Genomic DNA, 20,167 nt, shown 5'->3' with positions numbered 1-20,167 from the left:
TCATTTTTCATATATTAAAGTACCCCCGCAATTTACTTATAGTTGTTGCCTGTTGTGGATGAGGGGATGCAGGTTTCCTTTATTTTATTTATTTTTTAATTAAGAAACGCCCTGGAAACTTTTGACAAATCAAGAAATGTTCTTCCAAATCTAGTTTTCCTTGAGAACATTTCTGAAACTGGAAACACGACCTCGACTAAGTTTCTGTGCAATATAGCTTTTCATATTGAATATACCCTTTATGCACACTGCTGAAAAAAGATCATGGGGAAATTGCTAAATTCCAATGTAAAAGAAAAAAAAAATTAAATTTATTAAATGCTTCAAGAACCTACAGTAATTTGATCGCCTTACACAGATTGATTCAAGAACATGCAACATAGACAGACAAAGCTTTACTTGTTTGCACAATTTAACCCTGGCCTGAGAGTATACTGGCTTTCCTTGATCATGGAGGCAAAATGACATGTTGGCACAATATGACATCTGATATGGTCTTTCCATGCCTATCAATTCTTCGCGAGCAGTTCACGCCACCATCTAGGATGTTGCGAACCACAACGTTTAAAGAATGGATACCCCTGACTTGATAGATCTCCACCTTCACATTCTCACTCATCCATTTATCTCTTCTTTCAATATCATTTGAAGTCAGAAATGAAGTGGGGTTTAGAAGTGAAGAAACAGCTTCCTTTACCCAGTCTGGGGTTATAACTGCCTTTAGCCTTTCGATATCTGGTGGAAAATGTGGGATAATGGAGAAGTTGAGGTCATTCCCCTTGTCACCAGCCCTGCTGTGTGCTATATCATAGAGGGGAAGCTTTGTCCCAGATGGAGCTGGAGAGCAATTACACTTTGGTGCTAGGGGATCTCTAAAATCACTTTTGGTGTCTTCTCTAGAGACTGGTTGAGATATCGATTCGTGGTTATCACTGGTAAGCATCACTGTCTGGAGGCTGCTGGCACTCGCAGTCTCTGCGTTTGAGGTCATACCCTTTGCCGTGATACACCATTCAACATCTTCACGTCTCACCTAAATTTGTAGCATTAGTCTGTATAAGCTAATGCATGTATACAATAAAACACACTATACCTATGTGGAGGTGGAAGGGGGATGGAGAGATGAATTCTGCAGGTGGTAGTTAATTTACTCTATTTTTAATTGTTATAATAAAAAGAAGGGAAAATGGTCAAATAGACCCCTAAACTTTATACCAAAGGTCAATTAGACCCTTGAACTTTTAAAAGTTACAACTCATGAACATACTATTTTTGTTCATTGAATCCCCATAACCAGTTAATGACCTCTAATAACACGTCACTAGAGTTCCGGCGAGACTTCGGCAACAGTCGGTTGCCTTTGACGAAGGCAACCCAACTGGAGAAGGCGACCGGACTAGTCACTTTCTTCGTCAATCGGAAGAAGGCGACCAGTTCGGTCAACCGGCAGTCAACTTTTTGTGAATGGCAGCAATTTTGTTATCAATAACAGCAGTCAATGGCAGCCAATGACGGTCAACGACGACCTGCATACCGGTAACCTATTGGTTACTGGTAAATTAGACTTATTTGACCGATTTTAATAAGTTGGAGTGTTTAATTGCAACTTTCAAAAGTTCACGAGCTTAACTGCCTTCTCATGTAAAATTGGAGGGCCTATATGAGCTTTTCCCTAAAAAGAAATGGGCCTTTCTTCTCCATTGATGTTTTGTGTGTGTGTGAGAGACAGAGAGAGAGATACCAATCCTTTCTCCAGTATAATCTCTTTCTTGCACCCGGTACTGCATATTAAGAGCCTGGTTTCAACAACATGCTGAAGTTTATATAAATTTAAATGCAAATGTGTACAAGTGATAGAGAAAGACCTGACACCTCCACCACCAGCTGGGCCATTTGTGTACAAAGCTGTGAATTCTTTGGTAAACTGGATAGCTATTTCTTCTTCCTCAAATAGGCCATCCATCCTAAGCCTAATATCTTCACAATTTCTTGCCAAGTTATTGTCCATGCTGATTGCTTTTAGGCTATCCAGACCTATTATGTAGGAAATTATATGTTTGTTGACACCGGGATAAACTTCTTCCATCCATGACCTTACCTGATAGTATATAAAACTCATAGTCAACAGCATTTACAAACTCAAATATCATTCTGCATTTCCTTTCAGAACAGAAGTCTCAATCATAACAAATTTTATGGTCCGTTCTAGAAAAAGCACAATATTGGTATTATCAAGGAGGTAAAGATAAATGTAAAGACTACGATATTACTCACCAAGAACTCGGCAGCTTCAGCACGTTTTACACACTCATAACCCCCATAGGATATCTCTCCCCAACCTTTCCACCCCTTTTCCTGTGAAACAAGGCAACTGCAAGATGAGGCACAAAAAAATATACCTTTCACTTTGTTATGCAGATGATTGCTAAATACAGAGAGATAGGGAAGTAATATTGATAAGTCATATAACTTTATTGAAGTGCTCAAATGAAAATGAAAATGAAGAAATATTATAATAATCCTACAGTTTGAAGATGTTTTTATCTACAGCACTAAAGCTAGATGAATTCCTCTAGGACAATTGTCAACCAGAGGAGTTACACTAGAAAGATTTCGAGAAATATTCTTGAATGAGTTGATTCACTGAATTAAAATAAATATATTCATCAACTGGATCTTTAGTTGCCTGCAAATATTAATAAGAATATCACCAATGAGAGTTTCAATGCCTACATGTAGCATGATAAGTGCCTTAAAGTTTACTGTAACCGCTGGCTATAATTTATAAGAAAAGGCAGTAGTCACTAATGGAAACAAAGAGTTTTTCCCAATTTTGGTCCCCCACGACTGTGGGACCACTTCCACTTTTGATCCCCAAATATTAATCTTTCCACATTTGGTCCCGTACTGGAGAAGTTTGAGCGAGAAGTAATGAAAAATGACAATTTTACCTTTTAAGATAAGTCACCGGTGACCGAAAATTAGGTTGGAGGGACCGAGGGACCAAATGTGGCAAGGATTTGAAAGTCATGGGACCAAATATGGAAAAATTAATAGTCAAGGTCGGGAACCAAATTTGGAAATGATCCCATAGTTGTGGGACCAAAGAAAAAACCCTCTGAAAACAAAATAGTATTGTTCCTTGGTTGGTTGTAATAAAAAAAAAAAAAAAAAAGTAGCAAGAAACACCTCCTTTTTTGATGCATTTCATATCACTCTCTTTTGTGAAGTACCTTTGAAGCCAGCAGTAACAACTTATCAGGTACTGCTTCTACATGTGGTTTTGCTCCAGTGCAGAGGACCCTATCCTTTGACAATGATTGAAATACAACATCTTGGAAATCTACAATCTGTATGAAGGGAAAAACGAAGGGCTCAAAACTTCAAATATACTCTATTTTATTCTAGTCTATTATTTCTCTTATCAAACCAGATGGCACATAGAAACTTATTACAATACTTACAACATCTGGGGTAATGTATCTTCCAGGATCCCCAACCTCATACAGAAGTTGCTCGGCACAAGTGCTAAAGTTTAAAACCCCACCGCTACTTTCTGCCTTTGCCACACATACTGACCCATCATATTTAACTTCCACATATGGGAGAGACAAATCTAGGAGATCTTGGAAGGACATGTTTCGGTGTTTGTCTCCTATGCAAATGTCACACAAGTATCACTCAATACATCTACAAGAATGGCACAAAATTAAAGCAAAGTTGCGCTCTGCCTTTAATGAAAAAAATCAAAGCAAAGTTGGTGCCCAGGTATTACCAAATGTTATTTACGAGTGAAGTCTAATGAAAATTTACCTGGGTGCATATAATACCCTCCTGTGAGCTGACAACCACACTCTAGCAGGTGGCTAGCCAGTGAACCTTGGGCTAACAGCATTGTTTCATCCCAATTCCAACCCAATTCATATACCTGGTTATAAAGATCAAAGTAACATTGAACTTATGTAAAACTAATAATTATCCATGGATTGGTAATATCATTATATTAGTAATCCATCATATATAAAGTGAAGGGTTAATTCTAGTTTTGGTCCCTCAACTATAGTGTTTTTCCAGTTTTGGTCCTTGAGTTCAAAATCGGCCAAATTTCATCCTTCACTATTGAAAATGTGCAACTTTCACTACTAATGGAAGACCAGAAGTGGTACATTTTCAATTATTGGGGACCAAATCTAGTCGATTTTGAACCCAATGACCAAAAAGAAAAAAGAAAAAAAAAAGCACAAACAATAGTGAAGAGATCAAAATTGGAATTAACTCCAAAAAGGAATTACACTGATTAGAATCTGCACAAGTGCATCTACCACTAGATGAACATATCTGCAAAAGAGAACCAGCTAACAAAAGCAGAATCAGATGTCCCAAAATAAAGGGCTCATTAGCCTGAATGATGGATTAAAATATTCTTTTCTCCCTGCCTCTGCAAGGAGTCCAGGTTAATGAAACAGTCTTCTTAAGTTTCTAGTCCTTCCCAATTCTCTTCTACCATGTTACAATATCCCTATATACAATGGCTAGTGTACTGTAGTATAACCTATTTCTAAAAGAAGTTTGGTGCTCCCCAACAAAATCTCAAAATTGGAACATCATAGGGTGAGTTTCTAGACAATCATAAGGTATGGTTTCAAAGTAGAGGTAAGGATGATTTCTTCCCAAGTATCCAAACCACAACTCTATCATTTTACCAACCTGTTCATGGTGAAATGGGGAAAACAATTCACATTTCAAACCAAATTTTGCCCCAATGTTTAGAAAAGCCAAGTGACAAGGTTTGCGGAGAGTAAGTTAGTTCTCCATTTTCAGCTGAAAGTGAGTTGGTAATCTAGCTTATAGTCATTAAAGCACATATAATACTTCTGGATGTATCTCGCTTCCTAAAAATATTTCTTGCACGGACACAAACATAATCACTAATCTAAAGGTTAGGCATGCAAAGCCAGAACATTTTTTTCTCCCCTCTAGAGTTACATGTTCCAGGCCCTTTCAGATGTACAGTACAGTAGTAGTTCCATCTTTAATATACAAGAAGTAATTGTCCCTTGGAGTGTGGGAGGAAGAGGGAGGACAGGAGGGTAGTATCACTCTAAGAAGTTTGGGACAACAGGACAAACAGAAATTAAAATCTTATCCAACTTCATACCATTGGAGCCAAGAACAAGGCGGCATCTGCTACTCGAGAAGTAATAACAAGATTTGGTCTATATCTCTCAAGGCATTCAACAATGGGAGCTGCTCCCAGATACACACTAACATCCTGCATAAAATCAGGCACATAAAACTGTTACATACTTACATTTTCCTATTTTCAAGTCATATTTAGTGTTACCCTCACTTAAAATGAGAAATAAATCAATGCAACCAAGAACTAAAATAGAAAAAGGGCAAACAAGATATTACAATCATAATGCTTCAGTCAAATATTCGCTATGGCTACTCCGGTTACTGAAGAAACAACTTCCTTTAATTCATACTCCGTATAAATTACAGAAACATACTCTAAGGATTAGCAAACCTTACACCATCAACATCTCTCAGGTCATCCTTCAAATCTGCATGTCAATAAGAAAAAAAAGGAGGTCACAAAAAGATACTAGATTCTTGATGCCATCACCATTAGTCTTCTTATCCTCTATGATGTGAGAAATTACCTGATCTAGTGACTTTATGCTGATAGGCCAGACCAACTGTAATACTGATACCCAATCTGCCTGCGATTCTTAAAACCTCATCACGAGCACCATGTGGATCCTCTTCAGCCAAATTGCAAAGATACAGGTTACCAAGCAGAAAGCAAAGATCACTCAAAGACAAGAGTGAAAAAAATAATTACTTGCACCCATGTTGGTAATAATGCAAACTCCCCTCTCCATAGCCAAAGGTAAGAGCAATTGCATCCAGTCAGATACTGTGTAAATTACTCACAGTTAATAATTGCACAGTAATAATTTTCTACTACATAAATAATGCAAATGGAATTAAAAATGTGCATACGCACTGGTATACAATTTCAGTACAACACTCAAGATGATGACCATAGATAATAAGAACATACTACGGGGATCATAGCCCTTGCCACCAGATTTTATTGACTGATAGCGTTCAGCAAGGGTACGTTCTGCCAAACACTCCAATACTAGATAGTCTAATTCCTTGACCTTCTGAAGCAACTTTAGAGCTGCAAATGGTCGATCACCTCCAAAACCAGCACCACAACCAATTAAAACTTTATCTTTTCGCCTTCGAGGGTTCACCCTCTGCAATTAATGATTTGCATCATAAAATGTTCTGCATGTAGAACATGAATTTGTATATATATATATATATATATATAAACATTTATATATAACCAGAAAACAAACTAACCAGCCTGACAACACAGTCATGAATCTCTGGCATACCACAATCTCCGCTTTCTATGAAACCCTGATAAACCCAATGATTGATATAAAGGTTTACGATATGAAAAGACATATAAGTTTGCAATTTACACCAAGAAAACAAAATATTTATCCATTAACAATTTTTTTGTAATATGGCAGCTGACGATTTCAAACAAGTCGTATTATTTTAAAAATCCGTATCAATCAATTAACCAGCAAACAAATAGAACATTTCACGTTCTGGGTCACCTTACATTCTTCAGTTCCAGTTCAAAAGATCATAGAAACTATATATGTAAGAACTAGCCATTATCTATCATCTAGTTAGTAACCAGAATGTAAAGAAATTGAAAAAATAAACGATGAAAAAGAAACACACAAAAACAACAACAACAAAAACAAAAAGGAGAGATTCTTGAAGTTACGGTTGAGCTCTGAGCTTCCATGATGACGAAATTGCTTCTGATCGCTGGTGGTTGAAGGTTTAATTAAATTAAATTTTACGAGGATGATTATCCAATACGGCAATACACCGGTAGCACACCTACTGACCTACCTAAAAGAGTCAGAGTATAACAACAGAAAGTCCACATTATATTTTAGTCTCTAGAGCCTTCTTCATTAGTTCAAGTCTTTTTCTCCAGATTTTTGTGGGCTCAACCTCCACTTCATCATCTATTATTTCACTCAATTAAAAAAATTATTCTTCCCATTAGTTTTAAGTTTTTTTCTTAACTTTTTATGGATCCACCATTTTAACACTATATTTTAATTAATTAATTATTTATTATCATTATAAAATTATAATTACAATTATTATATGTAAATCAAACATATTAAAATTAAAACAGTTTTTAAAAATATAAATATTAAAACAAATTTATAATTATAAATATTTACTTTTTAAAAAATAATTTTACCACAGCTAAAGTTTTAATAACAAAATTTTTATAAAAAAAAAGAAAAAAAAAACAAGCTGGCTGATTCAACGGCCAGCCAAAAAAAAAAATAACAAGAATAAAGAATTAGCTGGCCAACCGTAGGCCAGCTGAAGAAGAAAAAAAAAATAAAAAAGCAAATGAACTTACAAAATCGTGACAAATTAGGGAGTGTTGCAGGAGAAAGAATTCTCCAAAAAACAACACTCTCATTTGTGTAAAGCAAGAAGGAGTAGTCTTTTTTTATTAAAACTTGTGCCAAAACATGCTATTGGGGAGGGCCTAAGTCTATTTTTATCTCTATAAATCTATAAGGGCATCCAATGGTTTGTTTTAAACCAATTTTGGAACAGTAAATGGGTTCATAACTATTGGGGGGTGATGTTTTCCATGGTGAGGCGCAGTAGCTTTTCATCAGTGGGGGCCCACCCATTCTGCAAAATTTTTGGAGCCTGCCTGGGCGCGTAATATTTTTTTTTTTAAATTTGTTTTGTTAGGTTTTGTTTTTTTATTTTTTTTCCTTTTCTTTTTTTTCTTCCACCTCATTTTCTCTTTCTTAATCACACTTACAAAATCTCCTAAAATACAACACCAAAATTTTATCTATTGGAGAAGGCCTTTCATATCAAATTATCAAATTTTCAATTATCTTACTATTTCTTTTATACTACTCCTATCATTTCAACTCATTTTCAAAGTAGATACACCTTTCATATCACATTAAAAAATTATTGTCTTTCATTAATATTATTACGAGTATTATTTGGATAATTAAAAAAAGTAACAAAAATTATCCTCACTTATAATATTATTATACTTTTTCCCACTTTACAAGATTTGCAATCCTTGCAAATCTTACCAAGATTACAAGCCACATCATATTTAAAAATTAAAAAAAAATTAATTAATAAATAGTGACATGGCTTAAGGCATGTTACATTGAAAAGGAGTAAATTTTAAGGATATATTCAGTCTAAAATATCATTGTTTGCTTTGAATTAATTGTAATTTCATGAAATTGAAATTACTATCCCTCCCCCATAAATTTTTATTCCACATTAGATGGGAAGAAAAAATTGTAATGTATGAACAAATTTATCCGTGTTTTCTAACCCTACACAAGTCTCTCATCTAGTCTCACTCATTCGCATCTCTCTTCCCCGTTTCTGGTGGGGAAAGTAAGGGGAAGCAACTGCATATTATTATTACTAAGTGACTTTACTTATTATTAATTTTAATAAGCGACTACTACTACTATTATGACGACGACGATGACTACTGCTACTACCATTACCACTATCCCTACTACTACTACTACTACTCATCATTATTATTATTATTATTATTATTATTATTATTATTATTACTACGCAAGAACATTTTAGTCTTTATATCACTTATTCCCTTTAAATTTTCATATATATCAAACACTATAATTGAAATTCAAAGAATTACCTACCTACCAAACAACATAATTTGAATTCTTACTTTATTCTTATGTTACTCCAGTCCGACTGAATTACAATTTTTTTTCACCCTAATTTCCTCATTCCAACTAAATGGCTTGTAAGTATTTAAAAATGACCATAAAATTTAGTTTAGCTCTTATCCAACAAATAATCAAATCAAATTACTTTGTATGTAATTAGCTAGTTAATTTTGTCATTGGCTAAACAATGTGTATGTTTTGCACACCAACAAGAAACTACTAATCATCAAAGCATGAAAGATCAACTTTACTTAATAAATATAATTAAAAATTTTTATATTTTGATAGAAACCATCACGCATGGAATCCAATAAGAATTCATAGTGAGCTTATCACTACATCCTTAAAGCGCCATTGGTGGAAGAAATAAGAAAGTCCAATAAGAATTTCATTTAATAGAGGAAAGTATTATAGTGGTCCGTTACAAATAATATCATGGATTTGAGACAATGCTTATAAGGTTGATCTTAGGGGAGAATACAATGTCTCTTCTACTTTCAATGTTTTAGACTTGTCCACATATGACTGTACAGATTCGAGGTCGAATCATTTTCAAGAAGGGGATGATGATGCAAACTAGCCCAAATATGATCCATTAAGAGTCCATATTGGTCTCATTACAAGGTCCAAGACTAAACTTTTAAGACAATTATACATTGGATTTGTGCAACAATAGTGGAAGAGTCATGAAAGCTCAATAAGGAGTCCAAGTGAGAATGGTGGATACTTAGACTATTTTACTTGCATTAATGTTGATTTGGAAGAGACCAAAAATACCATCTAAGAAGTCCAAATTCGTGACTTTGCTTGGGAGGGTACAAAAGAGTTGAAATAAGTCATCTAAATAAGATTTTTCGGCACATGGACAGATTTGAAATTTTGACATATTAGGAAGACTATTAGTATCTCCTAAACGAGTGATGTATTTTTCCTATTGATGACTCTTGAAGTCTCCTAGCATGTGTATATATAGGGTGTGTATTTCCTTTGAAGAAGGAAAAGATTTTTTCAAAATCAATCACAACTTCATAAGTTTTCTTTACACTTGTGTAAGAATTTTTTCTTTTATTCGTGGTCTTATCGAATAGTGTTCTTGACTAGTGGCCCTATTGAGTCAAACCCGCATTCTACCAACCTTATATTTTAGGAATTGTAGACCTATCAATTCATAGAATCAAGGGAACTACTAGAGAACCCACTCTAGTTGTTTGAAAATTGTGTTCTTGAGGAACTTGAGGCGTGCTAAGGGTTATTTCTTAGTCCTTCATAGAATCGGGACTTAAGGGTGATCTTGTGTGCACCAAAGGTAATTCTTTATTCATTGAATTTGAGAACATCTTGGGCAATAATCCTTTGTATGAATTATCTTCATGAAAATTCATATCAATTTGGTATCAGAGCTTATGTTTCGTTCTCAATTCTTTGCTATCTTATTTTTCTTACATATCCATAACAAAAAAAAAAAAAAAAAAAAACAACCTCTTAAGAAATTTCTCTTATGTCTTTGATTGTTTCCTTGGATTCCTTGTATATTTCTTCTTGTTATTCCAAAAAAAAAAAAAAAAAAAACAACCTCTTAAGAAATTTCTATTATGTCTTTGATTGTTTCCTTGGATTCCTTGTATATTTCTTCTTGTTATTCCAAAAAAAAAAAAAGAGAAAAAGAATTATTTGAGTCCTTGGCAGTGGGTTGTCTAGAAAGTTTCTACCTTGTGCAATAAAGAACAAAAATTCGCAAAAAAAAAAAAAAAAATACTTGTAAGGCTTATTTTTCTTTGAATTTGTTTTTCTAAGGGGCATACTCTTGTTGAAATTGATATCTAGAAAATTTGGTCTCAAAATTCATTACCAATTTTTCTCAGATAATTCAAAAACTTCGGCGAATTTTATGGTTGGTATTGCCCAGAAAGTCTGTTTGGCGCAGTCGGGAAAAGAAATTTGGAAACAAAACCTCCAAGACTCCTTTTCACTTGAATTTTTTTTTCTAGAGGACGTAAACTTATAGTACTTGAAGTCTATAAAAAGTTTGGTTGAAAAGGTGCTCCAATAAACACAGAATATTCCATGAACTTCTTGGCATAATCTGGTAGTTTTGTTCCTGAACTAAAATAGTATTCTTGAAATTTCTAGTCCCTTTATTCTTCTTTGTATGTTATTTTTTTAGTTCTTATTCCCGTTCTCAAACATTACCTTATTACTTGGATTTCTCTTGTTGTTCAATTTCCAAAGACTGCGAGACTATTGAGGTAAGTCTTTTGTACTTTGAGGGTGAATCCATAACAACCTGAGCAACGACTCTACATTCCTTTTTTTTTTAAATAAAAATTAAAGATTACTTGCGATCAACCAAACCCATGAGTAGAGTGAAGCAAGGGAGATATCCTTTTTATACTAACTTGATTTCTTAATTGCTAGTTTCTTATTGTCATTGTTTTGTGTTCTCTTTTGTGTCATTATTACCAATGGCTAAAGGAGGTTGTAATACCCCGTATTTTCCTAACATTATTATTTTAATAAATATTTTCAAAAAGGGATTATTATTATTATTTTATATAAATCTAACTATTTTGTTATGGACATTGAGTCAACTTATTTTTTTTATTTTACTACTTAAATCCCTAAGCCCAAATGTGATTATTTCGTAATGTTCTGAACCTAACTTTAGCCCAATTTTTGGCCCATTTATAATTCTCTAATTTTTTTCTACCGTAACTATATCTGTTTTAACCCATAACAGTCTAACCAAAGATATTTTCCCTTACCCACCACAAAAAGGTGACAAGTGTCACTTTCTATACCACATGTTTTCATCCTTATCTTATAAGAGATGATATATAAGCTTGATCTCCCATTTGCTTTCCCACTTGGTCGAAATTTAGAGAGGAAAAAAAGAGAGGAGAGAGAGAGTATTAGTCTTCATCTTCTTCCTTGAAGCTCAAGAATCCATAGCCAAATTCTCTTCACAAGTCTTCAAGTAAAGGAGAGGATTTAGCTATTGGTGTTTAAAGGATTTGAAGGAAAATCTAGCCTCTCAAGTTTCTTATCAAGTGGCTAGAATCCCATTAAGTGTTGATGAGAGTTTTGGTCTTCAAGGGTAAGATTTCATGTTCACTAAAATTATATATTTTGCTCCAATATATATATAAGTATATTTTGATGATATATGATATGATATGATATCAAAATTATATGTTTTACAAATTATGTGCATAATAATGTTCATGTGATCACAAGTGCATTGCATAATATGTGTATGATTCTCGAATTATCGAGAATTGATTTTTTTACGGGTCAAACCCGTGTGTTGAGTAAATGCTTGGCTTGGAATTTTGGTGTTATATACATATATGTATTAAGAATGATATATTATTATGGAATGAATTATATGTGGAGAAAAATATATTATTTGAGAAATATTTGGAGAAAATCTATTTATGAAGAAATGATATATTTTTGGAAATTATATGTACATATTTGGTCTTGGAGGATAATGATATTTGGTGTCGGTGTGAGTCGGAAATCTCACAACTTACCTGTTGGAATTATATTCATTATGAAGAATTAATTGATTGATTGTGTGGGTTGAATGCCCCAACTTGGTTTATGAATTATGAAATTTGAGTATTGGTGTGGGTTGAATCCCCCAATTTGATTTTGGTTTGGCTTATGATGCCTATTGGTGGTTATGTAGAGAGCTTAAAGACTCTCCACTTGGTATTTAATCCTCATTGACAAATATGTTATTTTTGGAAAAGTATATCTCCACATATATATTTTTGAAAAAGTATATTATGAGATAAATGATAAAAACCCAAGCCTATATTTTACGGGGTGAAATGGAACTTACTTAGCTTATGCTAATTTTGGGATATACACCCCTTTGTTTTTGTGTTAAAATGATTTTTGCAGGTGAACATGAATAGGATGGAGTTGAGGTTGAGATCTACTTTATCCTAGAATAGACACCCTGGAAGTTTTAGCATTTTGAGAAATACCCGGTTGTATTGATTATTTCCATATGTAGTAAGTTAGACTTTGGATTGTTATTTGATGTTGTAAGTTTAGCCTTAGCGTTTGGGTATAGGAAAGATACCTAAGCGTGGTGGTAACACCCATTTTCTTTTGGTTAGATGTATAAGCTTCCGCAATATATTATTAGTGATTTTGTAATAAATTTAAGATGTGAAAATTGGGGTGTTACAGAGGTGAGCAACCAAACTTAGGATAACAAATGACCAACATGATCAGGATGTTGGAGGAGTTTACCATTTCGCAACAACAAATGCGTCAAGAGGTGAATAATCTAATGACACGTCCACAAAATCAACCTATTGAGGTACAAGTGGGCAATTTCAAGCTTGAGTTGCCTAAATTCACCAGTGAAGGTAATCTCGGAGATTATATAGAATGGGAAGATGTTGTACAATTTTTTTTTTATTGTAAAAGATATAGTAAAATAACAAAAGTTAGACTATCTATTTCATCTTTTAAGGGTTTTGCAATTACTTGGTGGAAACAACAAGAGCAAGAAAGGGAGTTTACTCATGATGCACCAGTTGCTACTTGGGACAGGCTAATGACACGTCCACAAAATCAACCTATTGAGGTAATCTCCTTGATAGTGATGTATTTTTCCTATTGATGACTCTTGAAGTCTCCTAGTATGTGGATATATAGGGTGTGTATTTCCTTTGAAGAAGGAAAATATTTTTCAAAATCAATCACAACTTCATAAGTTTTGTTTACACTTGTGTAAAAATTCTTTCTTCTATTTGTGGTCCTATCGAATAGTGTTCTTGACTCGTGGACTTATCGAGTCAAACCCGTATTCTACCAACCTTAGATTTAAGGAATTGTGAATGACATGTTATATTTGGTGAGTGTAGGTTTAGCGGTGGATGGAAGAAGGTGTAAACAGAGATAGACTCCCCGAGTATCGTTCTCTCAAGCATGGACACTTGGAATTGGAAAGTTGTATTCTTAAACACGATCACACTGTAAGTGTACAAATGATACACATTTGGACCACCCTAATTGGCCTAATTATTAGTCAAAAAACACACCTTATTTTATTAGGTGGTCTTGTTTAGTTCGCTGGATCAGTTCTGGTTTAAAGACAGTATTCTCATCACGCAGACTAGATCAGCGCCAGTGAGTAGTCCAGTGGACAGTTTTATTCAAACCGAACCAAGTCTTTGTGATCCTCTATTTTTGCTCAGATTTATTCTACTGGTTGGAGCTTTATTTGAGGATATCACAGCTGCAAAAATTCAGGATTCGATTGTTATGGGTTCGGCTATATATAGAGCTTATTTTCATGGGTTTTACAACACAATTACTCACGTTATATTGGTCCAGATTTCTACGTGAAGCACTATACAGTTTTTCTCTTATTGTTCTTGAGTTTGATCAGGTTATATGAGTGCTTATTGATGTTGTATTGTTGGTGATCAAGTATGGAATGCATAGTGTCAGCTTGAAGATGATGAAGGCTTAGATAGGAGTGTTTTTGTAACCATTATTGTAGTATGGTTGTTTTGTGACTCCTTGTAACCATTTGTGATCATCTAGTGGATTGGGCTGACATGAAGTGCCCCGCAGACGTAGGAGTGGAGCTCTGAACTGCGTAAACAATTGCGGTGTCTGGTTCTATTTTCTTTACTTTATTGTTTCTTTTCATTATTTTTCTGTTTCTAATCTAATCCTCAACTTAGATAAATAATCTTATAAAAAGAAGTAGGAACCTTAGGCTTATCTTGTACATTCAATATTCACGGTATAATTTCAATTGGTATCAGAGCCCGGGGACTTAAGTTATTATTCTAACCGATCTGGCCTTAAAATCATGCTTCTTGAACTTACAAGTTCACCGTGCTTTATTGTTTATTTTATTTTCTATACTAGTTATCTCATTGCGAGTTAAGTTCACCAGAATGGCATAGACCTCCTCCAGAACTGACAGGGGACAATTACGCTAGAAAGCTCGTACCATGATGCATCTCAGAGCTCAAGGCGAACTCATATGGCGATATGTTTTAACAGGATGGGATCACCCTACCAAGGATGGTGAAAAAGAAGGCGATCTGAAAGTCATTAAACCTGAAGTCGAGTGGACTACTGCAGAACTGACAACAGCAAGTTACTGATGGGTGTCGAAACCAACAAATAATAAATACTTACTCTTATGAATTGCACTAGCAATGAGTAAGGTCGTACCCACAGAGATTGGTTAGACTTATCTTTAGCAATAGATTTAATAAATAATGAAATGAGAATCGAAACTTAAATAGCAACAATAAAATGGAAAATAGAAAATAATATCAAATAGCAAATAATTATCAAGTAAATGTCAATGGCAAATGGTATCCAACCCAAGGAATAACATCAGTTTAGTTCTAACAAGACCGATATTGATATGTAAGCCAAACTAACTTCACTCTTTACTAGATTGGTTATGTTTATTAACAAGCTCTAACAACCTGTCTTTGCTTACTTCGTCGGTAATCAAAACAAGCTCTTTGATTACTTCCCTAGCTAATAAACAACCCTAAACAAGCTCTTAGGATTTAATTTACTAACAACATTATCGAATTAGAAAGACTACCAATCCTAGCCAACAAACTCACAAGCTCGGTTCATTTAAGCTAGACTATATATCTTCATAACACAAACCGAAAATCAATTATAATCAAATTGTGTTATTTGCTACCAACATCAGAACACTTAAACAATTACGGATTCAAGGTTCTAACTAGCAATTTAATAACTTAATAATTGAACAATGGGCCCTATTGCAACAATTAACCAAGCATTAATTCATATATATGAATATAACAGAAGATATATAGATAATAAAGCGGAAGGAATAATTTAGTCTAAATAAAGCTTACTGATCTTGTAGAGTCAAACTTCAATAATCCTCGAATTGAAAAAATAAGAACTGAGCAGTACATCGTAGTGATTGTTTACAAAATAAAAAAATATATAAACATATTAATTCTCTACAAAAACAATGTAATGAAAATATATGTATATATACGTGCTTGGCAGCAGACAAAGGAAATCAATTGAATTCCAAAATTGGATGCCCTTTACAAAGCATGCTGCTCATCAATTTATACACTTAGAAATGCGCCCATTGCGCCCATTGCAAGAAGGAGCGCAAAAATTGGTAGCATGCAAGAAGTCTTCGTCCGATTCCGTCGCTACTGCTGTTGGAGGGCTTGGCACGTTGCAATCCATGATGATTAATGAGCTGCTTGTTATTCTACGTACATAACAAACTAAAGAAATAGGGGATAATCTTATAATATTAATATATATAAATTGGTTCGTTGTTGGCTGCTGAACTAACAAAACAAATCAAATTATTTGGTTTAGATTAAATTTAATTTAATAATTTAAATTAAAGAAACATGATTAGTCCATAAATATTTATTAAGCATAATTATTAACATAATTAATATATTGGTGTAAAACCGTAAAATAAAGTTTAAAATAAATATAATGTAAAATAAATAAAACTAATTTATTATAAAAATTAATTTAAATTAAATATAAAAATAGTGGTTATCAAAATTCCCCACACTAATCATTTGCTTGTCCTCAAGCAAAGACATTATTTAAGAAAACATAAATATATAGAAACTCATAACACTTCATGAACATTGGTCTCAAACACATTATAAATACTCAACTAGCAATTTATTTGAAAAATGGAGTAAACTAAATAACCAAGCCCTCACGGGTATATCACTCGTCACTCAAAAGTGTTTGAAAGGTGTGTAAAAATTTCACTCAAATCAATTCCTATAGAAATGCTCTACCATAGGCTTGCATATCTTCTCATTCTCCACTACAAGATAACATGCATGACCAAATCATAAGGACTTTCTCCAAGGTTGTAATGGGGCTTAGGGCAAAGGGTAGGAATTATTTGGAAAAGTAGTTCAAAAAGCCTTCAAAACTAGAGGAGCATGATTAAATGAACTAACTCAATAATAAAGACCAAATGAACCCAATCACTCTTGTTATTTTGATAGCTCAACTCCAACCAAATAAACTATCACATCCCCATATGACCACAAACTATTCATATCTTATTCAGCAGGAATACTAAGAATAACAAAAATGATAATTTCATTTCATCTTTTTCTCTTTTTTGTACTTCGTTTTTTTTTCTCTTTTTTTTTCTTTTTCTTTTCTTTTGATATTTTTTTTTTTTGTAGAAGAAGAAAGACACTTCCAATCACACATTCCACCGTCTTTAGTGTAGAAACAATCTCAAATCGAAACAACTACATCAACTCTTTTTTCTTTTGAAAATACCAACCAAAAAACTCATAGAACTCCAATGACAATTTCCTTATTCTCACTCATATAGACACTTTTGTCAACATCTTTCCACACACTCAATCCTTATGCATTTACTCAATCAAAGCTCCCCTAGTCCTTCAGGTAAGGTTAAGGAAATTAATTTCAGGTATGAGGCTTATTATAATGTGTGGTTCAATAAGAATAAAATAGAGTCAAAAGGCTCAAAGTGGCTGACAAAGGAGAATAATTACGGTATTAACAGGCTATTTGGCTAGTGAGGCTAAAAATCAAAAGATGGCCTTAATCATATTAAAATCATGCATGAATCAAATTAGCTTTAAAGAGAATCAAGGCAAGTTCTAGAGATACAAGTCCATTGAAGATATCACACAAGAACAAAATAATTGGACTGAAGTGTCAGTCAAAGGCTCAAATATCTCACAGGTTCATGCTTGGTTAGTTTAGCCACCACCATATCAAACAAAACACTAACTAAATACTCATAATATGCAAGATCAATTATTCAATTATGTTATGAATTTTAGTAAAAATACTATTATTTTTTTTTGAAAAACAAAATATTTTAGTAGAATTTTTTTTTTCAATTTGAAGAGAAGAAAACAATCATATCCCCTCCCCACACTTATTCTCAACATTGTCCTCAATTGTTCAATAGAATGTAAAGATAAGAGAAAAATTAATAAAATTGCAAAACAAATGAAGGGAAGAGTAGAATAAACTCCCTTTGGGTTGCTTCCCAAGTAGCGTCTTTCTTTAACGTCTTTGGCTAGACACCATTTTCTTCCTAACACATCCTCATAGTTAGGAAACGCAACATTCGGTTTATCACCACCAATCAAATGACAATTATCTTCTTGCAATAAAATATCCACAACAAAAATAGATGACATACCATTAAGATGTTTCATGGTAGTATTAAATATATCAAATTTAACAATGTCACCATCAAACTCCATTGTCAATATACCATCATGCACATCAATTTTAGTTTTAGATGTTTTCAAAAATGGCCTTCCTAATAAGATCAATGAGGAATTGGGAGAATTGTCTTCTTCCATATCCAACACATAAAAATCAGCAGGAAAGATTAATCCATCAACTTGTACTAAAATATCTTCTAAAACCCCCACAAGATAAACATTCGATCTATCAGCAAGTTGAACAATTACACCAGTTTCTTTTAAGGAGCCAACATTCAAAGATGAATAAATAGATAGGGGCATGACATTAATTGAAGCTCCAAGATCTAACATTGCGCTTTCAACATTAACATTTCCAATTTTGCAAGGGATAGTGAACATACCTGGATCTTTGCATTTAGCAGACAACTTTTTTTGTAAAACAGCTGAAACATTTTCTCCCATGCTTACCATTTCATTGCCTTTCAACTTTCTTTTATTTGTGCACAACTCTTTGAGAAACTTAGCATATCGAGGAATTTGTTTAATAGCATCAAGTAAAGGAATATTTACCTCGACCTTTCGAAATGTCTCAAGTATTTCTTTTTGTTCTTCGGTGTTCTTGGATTTGGCCAACCTACTAGGAAAAGGAGGAGGAATTACCAAAGACTTTGGATGCTCTTTGATAGGTTTTTGATCATTTTGAGGTTGATGGACCTCCTTTTCAGTTTCCTCATCTCGGTTGGGTGTTTTTCTCACTTGAGTATGCTCTTCCAACTCTTTTCCACTTCTTAGGGTAATTGCACTCACATTTTGTTTTGGATTAACAATAGTTTGTGAGGGCAACTTACCTTGAGACTCTAATCTACTCACGGTAGACGCTAGCTGACTTATCTGACTTTCTAAATGTTGAATACTTGTTCTTGTTTGTTGCTGAAATTGTTGTGTTTGTTGCTGAAATTGTTGTGTGTTAATGGCAAGTGACTTAACGATATCTTCTAATGACATACTTGAATTAGAAGATGGTTGGTGTGAAGATGTAGGTTGTTGTTGAATGGGTTGTCTAGGCTGAAACTGTGGAAATTGTGGACGTGGCTTGTAGCTGAAATTTGGATGATCCCTCCATCCTAGATTGTATGTATTTGAATAGGGATCATAATTTCGTTGTGGTTGGCCTGGAAAGCCTCCAATTGCATTAGCTTGCTCACAATAATCATATTGAAGTGTCGGGCACATGTCTGTTTGGTGTCCAGTTGCAGCACATATCTCACAAGCTTTTACCTGCTGCGTACCTCCTAGAGCTAACTGTTGAACAAGAGTAGTTAAGTGAGATACTTGATTCTCAAAGGAAGAAATGTTCACCTCATTCACTCTTCTAGAAGGTATGTCCTGTCTACATCCAAATTGTTGTGAATTGGCAGCCATTATAAATATCAAATCTCTAGCTTCATGAGGAGTTTTGTTCACTATAGCACCTCCACTAGCTGCATCCATCATCTTTCTTTCCATAGGAAGCAATCCCTCATAAAAGTATTGAATGAGGAGATGTTCGGAAACTCCATGTTGAGGGCAACTAGCACACAGTTGCTTGAAACGTTCCCAGTACTCGTGGAGAGTTTCTGTGTCTCTTTGCTTGATGCCACATATTTCCCTTCTAATGCTGACAGCTCGTGATGCTGGGAAAAACTTTTCAAGAAATAATCGTACCATTTCATCCCATGTGTTTATTGAGCCCGAAGGAAGGTAAAATAACCAATCCTTTGCTCTATCGGCTAATGAGAATGGGAAAGCATGTAGTTTAATTTGATCTTCCGTCACTCTTTGCGGTTTAAAGCTCGAACACACCACGTGGAACTCTTTCAGGTGCTTATGTGGATCTTCATTTTCAAGACCACAAAATGTTGGGAGTAGTTGAATCAATCCTGACCTTAATTCAAAACCAACCTCTAAGGCAGGATGTTGAATACAAAGGGGTGTTTGATTTAGATTTGGTGCAGAAAGCTCCCTTAAAGTTCTTTGGTCTTCAGCCACTACTTGTTGTTCGGCCATTGTTTGCTCTTTTTCAGAATCACAACAAGATGCAATTGGTTCAGTTGTGGTAGTTGA

General features: G+C 34.2%; 2 protein-coding genes across 4 annotated transcripts; both read right to left on the bottom strand.

Annotated features, from left to right (window-relative positions):
* Positions 1-289: 289 nt before the first annotated feature.
* On the bottom strand, positions 290-6,938 carry LOC116030193. Of its 3 annotated transcripts, XM_031272360.1 has the most exons (14): positions 6,824-6,938; positions 6,382-6,441; positions 6,071-6,272; positions 5,849-5,923; positions 5,667-5,768; positions 5,536-5,567; positions 5,159-5,272; positions 3,814-3,928; positions 3,465-3,655; positions 3,234-3,350; positions 2,275-2,355; positions 1,866-2,098; positions 1,742-1,781; positions 290-1,033 (listed from the first exon to the last, which is right to left on the bottom strand). In XM_031272360.1, exons 1-14 carry the CDS (start codon positions 6,842-6,844, stop codon positions 449-451), a joined length of 1,968 nt encoding a protein of 655 aa, XP_031128220.1. In that variant the 5' UTR covers positions 6,845-6,938; the 3' UTR covers positions 290-448. The 3 variants fall into 3 exon arrangements, with proteins under 3 accessions (XP_031128220.1, XP_031128219.1, XP_031128221.1); XM_031272359.1 differs by lacking the exon at positions 6,824-6,938 and having other exon boundaries at positions 6,382-6,795; XM_031272361.1 differs by lacking the exons at positions 6,382-6,441; positions 6,824-6,938 and having other exon boundaries at positions 5,667-5,766; positions 6,071-6,218.
* A 9,986-nt stretch (positions 6,939-16,924) lies between these two features.
* Positions 16,925-20,110, bottom strand: LOC116029749. Its single transcript, XM_031271790.1, has 2 exons — positions 17,952-20,110; positions 16,925-16,940 (listed from the first exon to the last, which is right to left on the bottom strand). Exons 1-2 carry the CDS (start codon positions 20,108-20,110, stop codon positions 16,925-16,927), a joined length of 2,175 nt encoding a protein of 724 aa, XP_031127650.1.
* Between the last annotated feature and the right edge of the window lie 57 nt (positions 20,111-20,167).

The sequence above is a fragment of the Ipomoea triloba genome, chromosome 9, assembly GCF_003576645.1.
Source record: "Ipomoea triloba cultivar NCNSP0323 chromosome 9, ASM357664v1".
Taxonomy (NCBI): Eukaryota; Viridiplantae; Streptophyta; class Magnoliopsida; order Solanales; family Convolvulaceae; genus Ipomoea; species Ipomoea triloba.
This window is presented reverse-complemented; position numbering and strand designations above follow the sequence as displayed.

Excerpts from the sequence above, each read along its gene's own strand:
- LOC116030193 (XM_031272359.1), bottom strand. The coding sequence starts at position 6,489 with ATGTCTTTTCATATCGTAAACCTTTATATCAATCATTGGGTTTATCAG. Across the intron at positions 5,273-5,535 it reads ACCTGAGAGATGTTGATGGT|GATGTTAGTGTGTATCTGGG; the intron begins GTAAGGTTTGCT and ends GATTTTATGCAG. Across the intron at positions 2,356-3,233 it reads TGTTACTGCTGGCTTCAAAG|GAAAAGGGGTGGAAAGGTTG; the intron begins GTACTTCACAAA and ends CTTGTTTCACAG.
- LOC116029749 (XM_031271790.1), bottom strand. The coding sequence starts at position 20,110 with ATGGCCGAACAACAAGTAGTGGCTGAAGACCAAAGAACTTTAAGGGAG.